The sequence below is a fragment of the Gopherus evgoodei genome, chromosome 24, assembly GCF_007399415.2.
Source record: "Gopherus evgoodei ecotype Sinaloan lineage chromosome 24, rGopEvg1_v1.p, whole genome shotgun sequence".
In the NCBI taxonomy this organism is placed as follows: domain Eukaryota; kingdom Metazoa; phylum Chordata; order Testudines; family Testudinidae; genus Gopherus; species Gopherus evgoodei.
The window spans coordinates 4,389,186-4,405,320 of record NC_044345.1 but is presented as its reverse complement, the minus strand read 5'-3'; the positions used below and the strand labels follow the sequence as shown (position 1 = coordinate 4,405,320).

The 16,135-nt window shown below is 46.1% G+C and overlaps 1 protein-coding gene across 14 annotated transcripts in view; it reads left to right on the top strand.

Moving 5' to 3' along the window:
• The window catches only part of MEF2D (myocyte enhancer factor 2D), a 171,231-nt gene extending 155,367 nt beyond the window's left edge, over positions 1-15,864 (top strand). For 9 of the 14 annotated variants that reach the window (XM_030542396.1, XM_030542394.1, XM_030542387.1 and 6 more), the window contains 4 exons: positions 963-1,092; positions 5,902-6,103; positions 10,170-10,488; positions 14,344-15,864. In XM_030542396.1, coding sequence (XP_030398256.1) covers positions 963-1,092; positions 5,902-6,103; positions 10,170-10,488; positions 14,344-14,367 — 675 coding nt within the window. In that variant the 3' untranslated portion in view covers positions 14,368-15,864. Of the gene's footprint in view, positions 1-962; positions 1,093-5,901; positions 6,104-10,169; positions 10,563-14,343 lie in introns of those variants that run through there. The other 5 variants (XM_030542398.1, XM_030542401.1, XM_030542400.1 and 2 more) reach the window with 2 other exon arrangements.
• The last annotated feature ends 271 nt before the right edge of the window (positions 15,865-16,135 follow it).

Here is a 16,135-nt window from a genome sequence, read left to right as displayed (position 1 = left end):
GGGGCCCCATCCAGCACTGCCAAGAGATGCTGAGTACCCTCGATCCCAGGGAAGTCAGGCACTTTTGATACAGGGATGGAGGAAGTTAAGATAGCTTTAAGTCACCTTTGTACTTCTCGGGCCTGATCCTCATTTACACCAAACTGTTCTGGTAACATAAAGGGTCCTTAAACTAGGTATAAATTACCTTGGACAAGTCAAAGTCTGTCTGTGCCTCAGTTTCTCCCCAATGATAGCACTGCCCTACCTCACGGGGAGGGGGGTTGTGAGGACAAATGCATTAAAGACTACAGCATGCTCTCGTACGGGGGGGGGGGTGAGGGGAGCCAGATAATTACCTAAAATAAATAGTCTTTCCAGCCCCTGGTGTGTAAATTAGAGCAACCTCAGGGCATTCGTTTTAAGAGTAAAATTCACCTCTGTGCAGAGTGCCAGCACAAGAACTATGCAAGCCAGAAAAATAGGATTTAAGTGGGACATAAGTGGCACATAGGACGTCTCTGCAGGGTGAATGTCCCTGAAAGCCCTGCTATAGCCTCCCCTGCTGTTTTGTTTAAAAAAGAAGCATCTCTTTGAACCAATTCACTTTGGCTGGTTTGCTTAGGGCAAGTTACATTGAACTATATTCTCCTTTAAATGAAGACCTCTTTTCCCTGCTGTGGCACGGAAATGGCGCCTTAGTGCCATGGAGAATCAGGCCCGGGGTATTTTAAATATCAGAAGGAAAATAATAAAATAAAACCTAGTGCAAATGATCTAGCTACTGAAGGGCATACGGGTCCTGAGAGCCTGGAACTGATGGATTTGAAAGTGGTCTGGTGTTTTAGTCTTCTGCGTACCGGAATTCCTCCATCCAGCCTACTGCTCTGCGGTCGGCGATTGCAGACGAGATTTTGGAAACCTAACCCTCTGGTGGGTTAAACGCATCCAGCTTATCATTCCTTCTCGGTTTGCTTCCCCAGCAGAATGCACAGAGGTTAGGAGTCTCCCAAGCAACTCATTCTTTAACCACGCCTGTCGTGTCGGTGGCCACTCCAAGTTTGTTGACCCAGGGCCTGCCTTTCTCTGCCATGCCCACAGCATACAACACAGGTAAGTGCGATGGACGTGAAATTATGGTGTTGATTGGAACCGCCGCCGGCATGTTGCCAACTTTTCTCATACAACGCATAACATCCTGTGGAACTCATTGCCACAAGATATCGCTGAGGATAAGAGCTTAGCAGTTTGTTTTGTTTTTAAAGAGTGGTCATTTATATGGATAATGAGAACATCCACTGTTACATCAGTAAGGATTTTAAGGTCGTGATTCTCATTTATGCTAAGGCCTCATTACGCTGTTGTGGCAATGTAAAGGTGCCTTGAAGTGGGTGCTAATTACAGTTACATCCATTTCATGGCCCTTTTATGCTTCCAATGCAGTGTAAAGAAATCTTAGTGCAAATGAGCGTTCGGACCAAATCCCAGCATCCTTCTGGCATAAGCCAGTTACTAACTGGTTGGGGTTAGGAAGAAAGAGAGATGAAGGCTATGGAACACCTGTCCCCAGAAAAGGCACTATGTCTCTGGGACCTGTCCCACACCCATGCAGAGTGGAAGGTTTATCGGTTTCTTGTATAACCCAGTTTGGCACCTGCTCAGAGAATATCTTGTAAAAATGCTGCACGAAGGTGTTTGTCTAAGAGCCTGGAGTAGGCGGGTGGGGAACACCCTCTTATAATTAATAGGTGTTGCCCAGCAGATGTCTGCTCACAGGCAAGTAGAAGTCTCCTCTCCCTGCAGGGATTTCAGCCTTGCTCAGAGCGTCCAGTGCAAGGCTAGATTATGAATGCAGCATAGGTTTGTGCTCATCCCTCTGCATAGGGGTGTCAGGGGAAAAATGTTCAAACATGGCTGCCTGAATATTTGGCTAAAAGGCCTGATATCAGAGCTGCTATTGTGATGATCATTGCTCCTATTACTGTGGGGTCCTGCTGTCCCAGATGATACCAGGGCCCAAGGCCGTCCAGAGCGGGGAGGGGGAGGCAAGTGGGGCAATTTGCCCCAGGCCCCACAGGGGCCCCCACAAGAGTTTTTCGGGGGCCCTGGAGCAGGGTCCTTCACTCGCTCCGGGGGCCCCAGAAAACTCTTGCGGGGTCCAGGCCCCCAGAGCTTCTTCCACTCCGGGTCTTCGGTGGCAATTCGGCGGCGGGGGGTCCTTCCACTCCAGGACCTGCTGCCGAAGTGCCGGGTCTTCGGCGGCAATTCTGCGGCGCCCCCCCTTCCCCCCACCACCGAAGACCCCAGGCTTCCTGAATCCTCTGGGTGGCCCTGCCACTGCCCCTTTGTGCTGCGGGCTGCATGCACACACACAGAGATGATGAGGGACAGTCTCTTCCCCAAAAAAGCTTCCAGTCCAAGAGGTCTTATCTTTCCTCCTCTCTTTGACGAGGCAGAATTTTTCTCTGCTATGCAACTGCTAGCAGATGAGCCAACTGGCTGTTCTTAAATAATACCATTTCCAAAGTGAATTAAACTAACCCAGTTTAAAACCCACCTGAATTCTGAATGAGAGCGTCCATACAGGGGTTTAATTCGGTTTAACTAATCCACTTTCAATTCACACTTTTCAGTAATTGAGATTAATTTTCCTGAGTGTCCCCTGTGCACAATTCCCAGTTAGGGTTATCTGGAATTTGAACTGCCATGGGCTTTAGATGGGCTTGGAGTGAGCGTTCTCCATCCAGGTGTGTATTATATGTCCCCCTCTATGTCTGTTCTGCAGAGCCTACCAAATTAGCTCAAACTATAGCAATGTACATTTCCACGTGTAGGAAAATCTGCAGTTCAGTCCCCAAGCGTTGGCCAAAGCCGGTGGCTGTCATGCCCAGTGGCTGTAAAGTGCTACCAAGCCTTAATGGTTCACAACTGGTGTAAATGCCTGAGCCAGGCACAGAGCCACAGAGAATCAAGGGTTGGGACTTTCTGGTGGGTGTGCCGCAAATCGGCATAAGTAACTTTGGCAGCCTTTCAGCTCCCCTTCAGCCATCTCTTTGTGACATGCTGCTGCAGGCAGGTTTGTCCCTGCAGGGGTGGGGAAGACTGAAACCACAAACGCCCAACATGAGAGGTGGGGTGCGGTGGGTGATGAGTGGCGCACAGGAATTCTGGCTCTATTGTGTGTGCATCAATGCTGAGACAATACAGCAGAACCGCCTTTGATCAAAGGTCAGTTCTTTTAGCAGAAAACAATTCTCTGGCAATGCATAGTTACCCCCAGCCTGACCAGCTCTCCTGATTTTATAGCAAAGTTTCATGATATTTGGTCTTTTTCTGAAAGCTCCTGCTCTTGGAGTCATGTGATTATATAAAATGTCATCTCATTTTTTAAGTACATTTCTAGCCCTCATGATTGCTGAGAAGAGCTGGAAAACATGACTTCTAAATGCTCAAAAAAACAGATTTTTAAGCCAGTCTTGTGGTTTTTCAGGGATATGATTCATGCTGTTTAAACACCTGGGATTGGCAAAACAGTTACTGTCTCTTTGGGATTGAGGTGCATAACAGATGTCTCCAGCCCCTGAGAGGTTACAAGAATTGTATATACAAAAAATACTTACATCCCCTAATGTGGTGGAGTAAAGAGGCCTTAATGTAAAGTGAGGCCCAGTATCTCTCTGTGTGTAGTTACTAAACCTATGCACGCGCGCGCACACACACACACACACACACAAATTGTCACTAGAAATTTGCCCTTCCCCCACCCTCCCGCCCAACTGCATTTTTCAGGGCACCAAAACGATTTGTGAATCAAATTTGCAAACTAGTTTCAGCCGAACCTCATCCCCGCCCCCCCAATCCCTGAACACAAATCTCCGAAGTGTCAAAATGTTTTGTTTAGAAAGTATCAAAAACAAATTATTTTGACATTTAATTTCAAATTGACTTTTTTGAAACAAAATGTCAATTTGAATTAATGTTCAAAACGTTTTGTTTGACTTGAGTGAAATCTTTTTGGTTTTTCATCTTGTCCAGAAAACTGAAAAAAATCCATTTTGGTTGAAAACAAATAGTGAGGCATTTTTTGTTTTGTTTTAATTTTTTTGGTTTGGCCACCAAATTAAAAAAAACAAACAACAAAAATAAAAAAAACAATCCACTCCACCCAAAACTAACCGAGAATAGGGTGTGTAATATTGTTCATAAGTTTATATGTTTGATAAAGTTGTTGGCTCATTGCAAGATTGTTTCGTCATTGAGCAACAATTAAGACAAGCTATTGACAGCCCAAGGCCTTGTCTACATGAGAAAGTTGCCCTAAACTAACTAAAGTCGGTTTCAAAACTGGTTTAATGAAACCTATGCGAATACTCTTATTTCAGTGTAAGAAAGGGGATTAATTTGGTTGAATTGATCCTTAAGCGATTTAAGGTAAACTGAAATGAGCCAGGTTGAAACTGAAATAAGAGCCTCCACACAGGCATCTAGGGCAGGAGCAACTTCCTGGGGTAGACAAGTTCTGATTCCAGTCACTTACCCTCTCAGTGTGTGGCAAAGGCATGACAGGTACCGATTTAAGAGTTCCCCTGAAGGAGTCCAAACAGTCTTAGTGCTGGTAGTCCTTGTAGGAACCCCACAGCCCTCTCTGCTGGGAGCCAGTGGGAAGCAGGTTAGCGCCTCCAGTATTCCCCTGCCTTCAGCCTTCTCTGACCCTTAGCTCCAGCTTAGAGCCAGCAGGCTGCCCCCTCTGCCTTCTCCTCCTCCTGCCTTTGGCATATACAGCACCTAGCACACTGGAGCCTCTAGCTGCTACCATGATATAAATAAGGAGATGACAAGATCTTTGAAAGGCTGAGTCTGGAGGGAGAAGAAAGGAGAGGAGAGGGCTGCCGTGCACTGGAAGGTGGAGTGGAGCAGATTTGGAAGCAAAGATAGCTTGTATCTGATTATGTAGTATGATCACATGGAGTTTGTTAAAGTGATGGCCTTGCTGATGTGTCAGCTAACTCAATTAAACAGCAGCAAGATCAGTGTCTGCAGCCGCTTTTATCATGCCAGGCATCTCAAGCAGCTTTCATAACAAAATAAGACGCTGATCAAACATAAAAAGTTGATTATTCCATTAAGAAGCAGGCGTGTCTTTGGTTCAGATGTAAACTAATTCTAATCAACGGAACGTATGAGTCCCGCTTCCACTTCCTCTGTACTGCTTAGCCCTGCTGTGGGGTAGAAGTGCTGCTTGGTGCACTGCATAGGGTGAAATTAACTAGGTAAGCATATGCATGTGTACACCACTGCTCCATACTTGTGTGTGTGAGTATACACTAGTGCCCTATCCTGTGTGGAATCAGTGTGCATGTTTGTGTTTATATCCTATTATTCTGTACTGGATATAGTGTGTGTGTGTGTGTGTGTGTGTGTGTGTGTGTGTGTGTGTGTGTGTGTGTGTGTGTGTGTTCTATATACCACTACCCTGTACTGGATGGAATCAGCGTGTGTGTATGTGTGTGTGTGTTTCTACACCACTTCCATTACTGGATGTAATCCCTTTATGTGTGTGCATGAACTCCTGCAGTCTCTTGGATGGAATCAGAGCTGCTCATCCGTGTGTCATGAGCCCTATACTGCACATAGTGAATGGTGATTCTCCTTTAGCTCAAGCAGAAGGGGTCTTTGATTTTTAGAGGAGGAGGATGTGCGTTCTATCCCCAGTTTTTCTGGTATGTTCCAAGCAGCCGTTGTGCACATCACAATGACACCTGCGAGGTTCCTGAGCTGCCTACAGATTTGTTACAATGTGGAGAAGGATTTGCTCTCCACCCTCATTTGTAGCAGTTGCCAAGCTCAGGATTTGGTGTGGAGACAGATTTGCTACGGTAGCAATGAAGGGTTTGCTTCTGAACAGCATGTCTTCTGTTCCAGATTATCAGCTGACCAGTGCCGAGTTATCCTCACTCCCGGCGTTCAGCTCACCCAGCGGGTTGTCGCTTGGCAACATCTCTGCCTGGCAACAGCAACATCAGCAGCAGCAACAGCAGCAGCAACAACAACAGCAACAGCAGCAGCAGCAACAGCAGCAGCAGCAGCAACAACATCTTGTTCCTGTATCACTAAGCAACTTAATGTAAGGAAAATGGAGGAGTTGGGCACTCAGCAGCAACTCTTAGTTGCATGGTTCCATAGGGTTTAAGGCCAGAAGGGATCATTAGACTGTCTAATCTGTCCTCCAGATACTCCTCTATTAAGCCCCGTAACTTGGCTTAGACGAAAGCATTTCAGTCCTCAGTGAGTTTGTTTCCTTGAACACACACTGCAGCTGTGTATTTCGCCAGCAGTTATTCCTGATTTGGGGAGGCAGTTTTGCCTACTGGTTGGAGCAAAGGGGACGTGGAGCCAGCACTCCTGGGTTCCATATCTGGCTCTGCACGGATTCCCAAGTCACTGCCCTGCTCTGTGCCTCAGTTTCCTCAGTTGTAAAATGAGGAAAATGATACTGATCTACCTCACAGGGCCTTAATTTAGGTGTTTTGAGATTCTGGTCCAGACATTGTTCTAGAAGGACAAATTCTTATTTCTTTCACATTTGAGATGGTTGACATTTTGGTGAAAAATCAAAAACTCTCATATTTGTATTCTGAAATCCTGCTGGGGTGCCTCATGGGAGTTGCAGTTTGGGTGCCTCATGTTCCCATTCTGTATAGCTAGGGCTCATCAACATACTACATTTCCCATGATGCACCCTGGCATGTGCCCTGGAGAGAGGAGACAGTTGCATCATGGGAGTCCATGGCATGGTGCATCATGGAAGATGTAGTCAAGAGCAGGGATGTGAGGAAACTGAACTGCAGCTCCTATGAGGCCCCACAGAAGCTATGTGAATTGAAACATTTCAGTGTTTTGGCTGAAATAACTAGTTCGGTTTTTGGATGAAAATAGAAATTTTCTGTGGAAAGCAGACACTTTTTGCAAAAAAAAATTCATTTAGTAGAAAACCTGATTTTCCCATCGAAAAAACTACCCTAGCGCTGAGTGTCATTGCTAGAGGAAAGCAAAATATTCAAAGCGAAATGTGAAATTCCTGACAATTTCAGAACCTGTAGGACCTGCTGCCTGAAGCTGCTGTTGAGTAATAATATAACGTGGTTACACATTCTGCTCTAGGGTACTGACACCACCGTCATCAAGATGGGCCGGTGCTATGCCCATAGATTTTGTGAGTAGCGAGATTGATCTACACACTGGGTGGCCCATACGATATCCCTGTAACGAATCAAACCAAAACAGCCACGAGGAATTTTGTATCTGAATTCTGTTATTAACACCAGTGGTTTCATTCGCTATGGGGACACAGGAGGCAGTTGGCTCCGCCGAGACCTACCCCTTTGTGGGGTCTCAGAGCCAGGCTCCAACGTGAGCCCAAACGTCTACGTTGCAGTTTTACAGCCCTGGAGCCTAAGCCCCATGAGCCTGAGTCAGCTGACTTGGGTCAACCTTGCCCACGCTGCAGATCTTTTATTGTGTAGACAGTTCCTGCTCCAAATATCTTGCAGTCTAAATAGACAAAGGGAGAATTATTGTCCTTATTCCCAAATGGGAAATCAAAGCCCAGAAAGAATAAGGGTTTGTCTACATGTGGACGCTGACCCAAACAGCTTTTGTTCAATATCTCCCCTTGTGAACACTTTATTCTGGACTAAATAGGGTGCTTCCCAAGCAGAGGAATTATTCTGCAATAGAATGTCCGCACGGAGCAACTTCAGTCGGTTTCCCCATGCAGACAAGCCCGAAGGTTATCTGAGAGTGAGATCCACAGACTCATGCTGGTGCGCTAAGAAAAGCTGTGCCTCGAGGGGGTGGGCTTGAGACCCCGAGTGACAACCTCAAAGCTACATCTTGCTCCCGAGGCAGGACAGACATAGTCTCGGTGGCTTGCCACAGGTCACACAACATGCAGGTGGTGGAGGCAGGAATTGGACCCAGGTTGTCGGAATCCTAGCCAAAGGCAGGTTGCCAGGTTTGATCAACCAAGCATTGATCAAGTGCCACACATTCAGGCCGAGCTGTCAGTGGAATGAGCTGGAGCCTTGTCTATGCAGGGGTGCGTGACCTTTCTCCGTCCTTGGCCTGATTTTAGCAGGACAGAGTGTTCTGCTGGGTTATCTGCTGGGAAGGTGCATTCACTCCAGACAGGGACAGTTTGTTTATTCACATTATATGGAATCTAGATGGGTCTGATCCTCGGTCCCCAATCCAGGCAGTTCCTGCTTTTTCCCCCTCAAAACACTTTTCATTTATACCAACCCCCATAGCTGCCCATGGCAGGACCCAAATACACACTGCTGGGGTGGGGACAGCTCCTCGGCAGGCACAAATCGGCAGTGATGGAGCCACCCCAGTTGACGTCAACTGAAGATTTGGCCCGGTTGTTGTAACAATATCACATTGTTTGGATGGGCACTGTGCTGAAGTCTCTAGTGTAGCAAGGAGCAGGGAAGGGGATCAGAGTGTATTCAGACTATGGCACAGAGGAGAATGTTGCAGTCAGCTCTTTGTGTGTGTGTGTGTGTGTGTGTGTGTGTGTGTGTGTGTGTGTGTGTGTGTGTGTGTGTGTGTGTGTGTGTGTGTGTGTCACTGCCACCTACTGGCTGGAATCAGAAGGGTGTGTTGTAGGTCCTAGACTCAGCAGTGTAATAGTGTAATTTATATTATGATGATTGTTTACTTGTATTACCATAGCAGCTAGGTGCCCTGTTCATGAACCAGCAGGACTCCAGTGTGCCAGGCATTGTACAAACACAGAACTGTGCTCAGAAGACATAGCCAAGATCCGCCCCACTGCATTGTGCTAGGGGCTGCAACAGACATTTAGGGGACTTGTCAACACGCAGGGGCACCACTGTAGCGTGTCACTGAAGACGCTACCTACAACAGTGGGAGGAGTTCTCTTGTTGGCATGGCAATGCACCTCCCTGAAAGGCGATAGCTAAGTTGATGAGAGAATTCTAGTGCTGTTGTAGCAGGGGATAGGAGCTATCTGTACCGGGGGTCGCTCAGGGGGTTGGCTTTTTCACACCCCTGAGCGATGTGGTTTACCAATCTAATTTCCTTGTGTAGACCAGGCCCTGGTAAGAGCCCATCTTTGCTCTAAAGAGCCGAGAGCCTAGTAGAACTGGCTAGAAAAGGCTTATCTGGGTGAAAAAATGTAATGAATATTTTGTCATTTTCAGCTTAAGTTTTCTATAGTGTTATTGTAGCTGTGTTGGTCCCAGGATATGAAAGAAACGAGGTGGGAGGGGTAATATCTTTTATTGGATCTGCCTCCCTTGATGAAGAGACAAGCTTCGAGCTACACGGCTTAGAGTCTAGTTAGACAAGACAAACCAAGACTGGGATGGGAAAGAGATCCACAGAAAGAGGAAGTGACAGGCTCAGGGTCACGCAGGCTGGCAGTGTGCCCCAGAAGAGAGTGCACCTCTCCTGGTTCCCAGTCTAGTGCATTCTCCATGCCTATATTCCCTTTCCCACTAGAAGCAGCAAGCTATGCTGCTGGCAATAGCTGCTTAGCAAGGGCTAGCTTCTTTCTGGCCTCAGAACAATCAAACCATCCATTGCAGCTGGCCAGTTACAGAAGCACCCTAGGACTTTTAATTCCAGACAACCCCGATATCTCCCTAATGCCACAAATGTCCTTTATCTTTAGAGGAAGCGCATTTGATGCTGTGCTATCATTGCTAACCCAGCGAGTTTCACTGCTGGACATCAGGGGCCAGGTTCTCCTTGGCATGAAGGAGCAGCATAGAGGGGCCTTAATGGGTCTGGAGGATGCCAGGTAGAGGGGTCTTGTGATAAGGCGTTAGGTTGGGCTTTAAGAGACTTGGGTTCTTATCCTGAGTCTGCCCCAGATCTGGGTGATTTGGGTGCAAGTTACATCCTTTCTCTCCATCTCAGCTTCAACTGTGTAGACGGATAATATTAAACTGCACTGAGATGGATGGATGATAAGATCTCCACATTTCTATGATAGAAAAGGCCTTTACAAATGTTAATGATCAATATTTCTCTCTTCCCCTTTCTCCATCTGTTTTTTTCACCTTCTCTGTATCTGTCTCTTATTCCTTCACTATCCCCTTCTTTTCTCCTGTCTCCGCTTTCCCTCTCTCCACTCCCCATCCCTCCACTCCCACCTGCAGACAAGGGGGTCACTTATCTCACACCACCACGTTGACTGTCAACACCAACCCCAACATCAGCATCAAGTCGGAGCCCGTCTCGCCGAACCGGGAACGAAACACTGCCACGCCGCTCAGCTCTTTCCCGCACCAGAGCCGGCATGAGCCGACGGGGCGTTCTCCCGTCGACAGCCTCAGCAGCAACGCCAGCTCCTATGAAGGCAATGAGCGGGATGACCCCGCCAGAGCCGATTTCGGCTCGTCCCTCGGCCTCCTGAGACCCACGACCGAGGCCGAGGGAGAGAGCCCATCCGTAAAACGCGTGCGGCTGGACGCCTGGGTAACATAACCAGTCCCAACTCTCTTTGAGCTGCTTTCTGCTCACGTCCGGGTGGGGGTGGGCAGATGTGTGTGTTGGGGGTGGGGTGGGGGTGGGATTGTTACCAGTGGCAGGGTTGGGAGGGGGAAAAGGGAGGGCCAGGGTGGAGCTAAATGGGTTTGGGGTGGGGGCGGGGATTTATTATAAACTGCCTGAGAAATAGCTTTAGGATTTTGTAGGCATTCATTCTAGCGCAGCAGGCAATGTTTGCAATACGTAAGGCACTCCATGGCTGAGAAGAGCTTAGCATCAAGAATAGGGAGGTGTGAGGGGGAACGTGTCACCAAAAAAAAAAAAAAAATCACTTATCCCAGCGAGCAAGTGTCGGGCGTGCGTGCTAGGTTGTTGTCGATAAAATTCACCCACTGGCGGATTGGGAGTCGGGGAGGGCGTGAGACGTGTGCCCAGTTTGTAAGGTCAGACCTAATTCTGAGAGAAGAGTGCCTTGGATGAGAGTGGTTCTACAGGAACTGTACCTCGGACTTCTGATTGGATGCAGAGAATTTCTTATGCACACACAGACATATGCACATTTTAGCTCCAATTCCACAAGGCTCTGCGCACTCTAAACGCCCACTGATGTGCAGCCATATTCAAATACAGCTGAGATTTTTTGCCACTCCCGTGCTTCCAATCAGAGGGTGACCGGGACTGCCGTGCAGAACAGTCAGCGTGAGGTATATGCGCTGCTTCAGTTCCACTCAACAAAATAGCACTTCGGTGAGTGATGCCTCCCTTTCCTGGCCCCTCAGCACAATAGGGCTGGATGTCACTCAGCACGAACTGGTAACCTACCAATGCTGCTGGGTCACATGCCATATCTCTCCTCTGTATCTAACTCACTCTCACAGCCCAGCACGCTTGGAAAGATCAGAATGCTGATCAGTATCCCAGTTCGGCGGCTTGGCTTCATCTAATCAGTTTCAACTCCAGTTATGTTGCTAAATTAAAAATGAATAATAATAATCATCTGTGCAAAGAGAGCTTTCCCAGTGCAATCTATAGGGCCAGATTCGCAGCCAGGGTAAGTCACCTGAGCTGCATTGTATAATTGGCGAGCAGTCTAGCAAATGTTAGTACAGTCCATGCCACTTAAAGGCCACTTTGCACTGCCAGAACCATATCAAGGGACATGAGTGTAAATGAGAACCAAGCTCCTGATTTTTAGGGTTTTATCTGACAGTTCAGATGAAATTGATTTAAAGAAAACATCCCCGCTGATAGATCATCAGATTAGTGCCACCCATCTTTGCAAATGGCAGCTTTTCAAACACCCCACTGAGGTCTAGAATGGGGCATATTGGAACTATTGCATATACCTGAATAAAAAAAGAAATACATTTAAAAGCAGAGGAGAAGGGAAGATTTTTTTTTTTAATGCAGTTTTGTCAACCACAGATAGGGAAAAATGATAAAGAAATGTCTAAATCTCACATCAATTAAAATTCATACTAATTAGATGTTGGTGAATTTTAAATTAGAGCTGATAAAAAAAACAGACAAAATTATTCATGGACATTTCTAAAGTTTTTTTCATTGAAATCCTCATTTTTCTTTGAAATTTGAAGAATTCTGAAAAAGCCCTTGAACAACAAGTGAGGAATGTTTGCAAAAATCTCATCCAACTCTTTTTCTTCCTCAAAATGCAAAACTTATATCAGTAATTTGAAATTAGAAAATTCTGGTCAATTCTACATTTGGTTGAAGAATTAGGGGAAAATGTACAAAAATTTCATTGGAAATTGTTTTCCTTCCCCTCCCCTTCATCCAAATCCAGAACTTTTTTGTCATCATTTTGAAACTCAAAAGTTCTGGCTGTACTCTTGTTTGGTCGCAAAATGGGTAAAAAAAAAAAAAAAAAAAAAAAAGGCAGGTCTTTTACTGATCTTCCTCCCATTTATTTTTTAAAGATTGAAACTTGATTAAAATTTTCTTTGTGATCTGAAAAATTCCAGCTTAACAGTTTACATTAGGGATTCAACGGAGAGAAGTCAGCTCAGTATAAACTAGTGAGGGCATTGCCCTGTGATACTTTCTTCCCGTGCAGGCCATTCAAGCTGATTTCTCCTGTCACAATGGCTCAGGCAGTTAGCTACATCACAGATAGAACAGAACATGCATCTTCATCCCCTCCTGACAATATTACCACCAATGTACTGTACTGACCCGACCCTAATATACTGTAATCGGCTCAGCTAAAGCTTTCTACTATCCAGTGAACAGAAACACACACATTTCTCCTGCTTAACCTTTACGGGTGACAACGTTGTCATTCTAAGACTTTATCCGAGTCATAGTATGAACAGAGGCTGATAAAACCCTGATCAGGTTTAAGAATTAGCAGGACAAAAAAATACATTCTATAAGGGGCCAGATCCTTTGATCTGACCTCCCATTGATGTCCATGGGAGCTTTACCACTGATTTCAGTGGTAGCAAGATATATGCCTAAGGGTTGAGCTGAGAGAGAGCTTGTGTGCTTAATGCGTATTCGTATAGGGTAAAATTCACCCCAGGCAGAGGCCCACGTACCACTTCAGTCCTGTTTGGGGGGTTTCTGGTGATGTATAGACATGGGACTTGCGTATCTGCATGGGTTGAATTCCAGCCATCCTGCCAAATCCCTGGTTGCATTGAAGTAAATGGTACAAAGCTCCCATTCATTTCAGTGGGCCGGGAGCCATGTGATTACACTAAGCAGTTATCTGATGGGGCCTTTGTCCCCTTTGGTTACCGCCCCTAGGGGTAGCGTGTGGAATTAGAAAATCTGTTCGAAGTCAGGCGACGGCACATTTCTGCACTGTGAGTCTTAGGTCACTTAGACTTACACCTTCGCCACATAGGTGTCACATAAGGGTTGGCACGGCTGTAAGGCATCATCGTGGTTCACAGCTGTGTTTAAATGGCAGCAGCTGGGCATTCCAGCCAGAAATGCCAAGCTGCCTCCCCTCTCCCTCTGTACTCTCTACTCCTTTACTTTGCCATCTCTGATCTTTTTTATTTTGTCCCCCCATCTCCAGCAGGCAGGAACACATTTTTCACTCTTAAACCCCACCCCCAAAAAAACCTCCCTCTCTCAAATTAAATAAACCAAAGGGCAACATCCTCGCTGGTCTACGTTGACACGTAAACGCCAGATTGACACCAGCTGAGGAACTGGCAACGTGCATGGTCATCTGGGGTATGGGGAGCATGGGAGACTGGGGGGTGAGTGGCAAGAGAGAGGGCTCATAAGTAATTTCCAGCAGGCCTTCCTCTCCCAGTGATTAGTGGCTTAGTTTACATGTGTGTTCTGCACCTCCAGTTCATTGCCCAGCTCGCAAACGCTGGTGAAGCTGTGGACGGGCAGCTTCCTCTCTCATCATTAGGTAAGATCTTCAAAAGCTTTGTTCTCCATACTGGGTATCCCCATTCCTGTCCCCCGCCACCCCCACTGCCCCGGGGTCAGCAAAATTGAAACGAGAAGGGAAGCCAGTGCAGTCAGCTCAGGAATCTTGTACCGAAGGGCTTTTGGGAACTCCCGCAGATAACATCTGAGTCCTCTGCAGACAAGTGTTCAGTCCCTCCTTTCGCCTGCGTTTGCGAATGGATGAACATTAATATGAGGGCTCAGTTTATTCCCTTACCTGCTCTCCCACTCCACCTTTTACGTTTATCCTCTGCTTGGGATCATGGTCCCCCACCAAACTTGCCAGGGCACCTCAGTTCTGCCGCGGAAGAACTTTGTTTTCACTGAGTTAATTCCCTGTGCCAGTGGAGTTCTGCTACCATTTGTGGCTGCTCCCTGAGATAGTTGAGAAAGCAAATTCTCTTTCAGCATCCACAAGCTCAGTGGCTTTGAGATCTGCCAAACGGGCCCAGAAATACTTCAAAGTGGAGGAGGAAAAAGTCATGGTAGGACTTGCAGGTGTGGTCGGCTTCTTGTAGCCCATCATTTATTCCAGAAGTTTCTAGACTTTTAGAATACTTCCAACTCAGCGCAAGATGGAAGACTGAGAAGCAGAAACCTGTTGAGATGACAGCAGCTAAAGAATAAGAATAACAAAGCACTAAAATGTGAGATGGTTTCAAAACAGAACATTTGTGTTTGTTTTTCGACATTTTTTGCAACATTTTGGAACTTTTTCATCTTTTTGTTGTTCCATTTCTGAAAATTCTCAATTAGAAAAATGGACATTTTCAGTTTTGAAATGAATGTTTTTGGTTTAGGAAATTTTCAATTTTGGAAAAGTCCTTCCGTGGACTATGCTGACCAACCAAAATTAGCAATAAGGGAAGAAGGGCAAAAAGCCCCTCAGAGTCCCCAAATGAACAGTTACATGAAAATGCAATGCACTAAATGTGGGTTTTCTTAGGGGGAAAAAGGGAAAATGTCACCTCTCAAAATTAGATTTTGTTTACTTTTTTAAAAAAAATTTTTTTGTTTAAATCATTTTTCATTTAATTTTTTTTTTTGGCCTAGTTCTCCCAGATCTAAAGCCTCTCTAAATATATGTGTGCCGTTAAAACACAGCTCTTCTTGGCAGATTTCAGTTCGTTCCCCGAGCGGTCATGAGTTCTCATCACAAAAACCACCATTGCCACTGGTGCAAACTAGACCCCTTTGCTTGCAGCCTCAGTAGAAAGGCCCCGAATTGAACGTGCCCCTGGGGAGTCGTTCCAGAGCAATGAATAGCAGTAGCAGCACTGCTGACTGCGTGGTTCAATGGATCAAAGAAGGACTTCATTGTCCAGATCCATCAGCCTTTCTCTAGTGAAGAGCAGGGTTCAGCTGGCGCTGCTTTCCCTATATAATCAGATGCTAACTTAGCACTTTGTTTGACAGTTCAGATGAATTCGCTAGCAGGTTCTTCCATAGATACCTTCTACCATGACTTTTTTCCCTTAAATGAAATTCCTCTGTGTGCAAAGGCACAGTCAATGCCTGAGGAACATTAGACCCACTAGTCTCCAAGCCAAGGGGTTTAGATAGGAATTATGTGGTGTACACATCTCATGTCGGCCCCTTTGCGTATGGATGAGTTTCATCCTGGGGGCTAGATCTGCAGCAGGTGTAAATCAGTGTTATTTCCATTGATCTGCACCGAGAATCTGGCCCTTGGCAAATTCTGGACTTATGGACTACTGCCACCTTGCAAAATTATCGTGCGAATGGAGCAGCTTGGGAGCAAAATCCTACTCGCCATAATGATGGACACATCACCAAATTATTCTGTTTGCTTGTCAAAGAGACCTCGAAAGTTGAGCAATTTGCAACTTTGACAACACTTCGTTTGAGAAAAAGTTTTGATTATTATTCCTTTTTGTTTCATTAAAAAAAAAAGTTTCCAAATGTCAACAGATTTTTTTTCCACAATAAAAATGTTGACTACTTTCCGTATGGGCTCGCAATCCAGAGTGGAATTTTGCAAGGCTACGTGGGGCTGTGTTGCAAACTGGGCAGTGTGTGGGAGGTCTCTGTGGTAGGTTTTGTGTTGCCTCCATATGTCAATCTAAGCTGAAGTCCCCAATCTGAAATGTATCTGACCATCAAAATCAGAGCACGCCCACCTTATCACATTAGCGATGTATGGGTACCAGCCAGCCAGCCAGCTGACGGCTTTGCACGG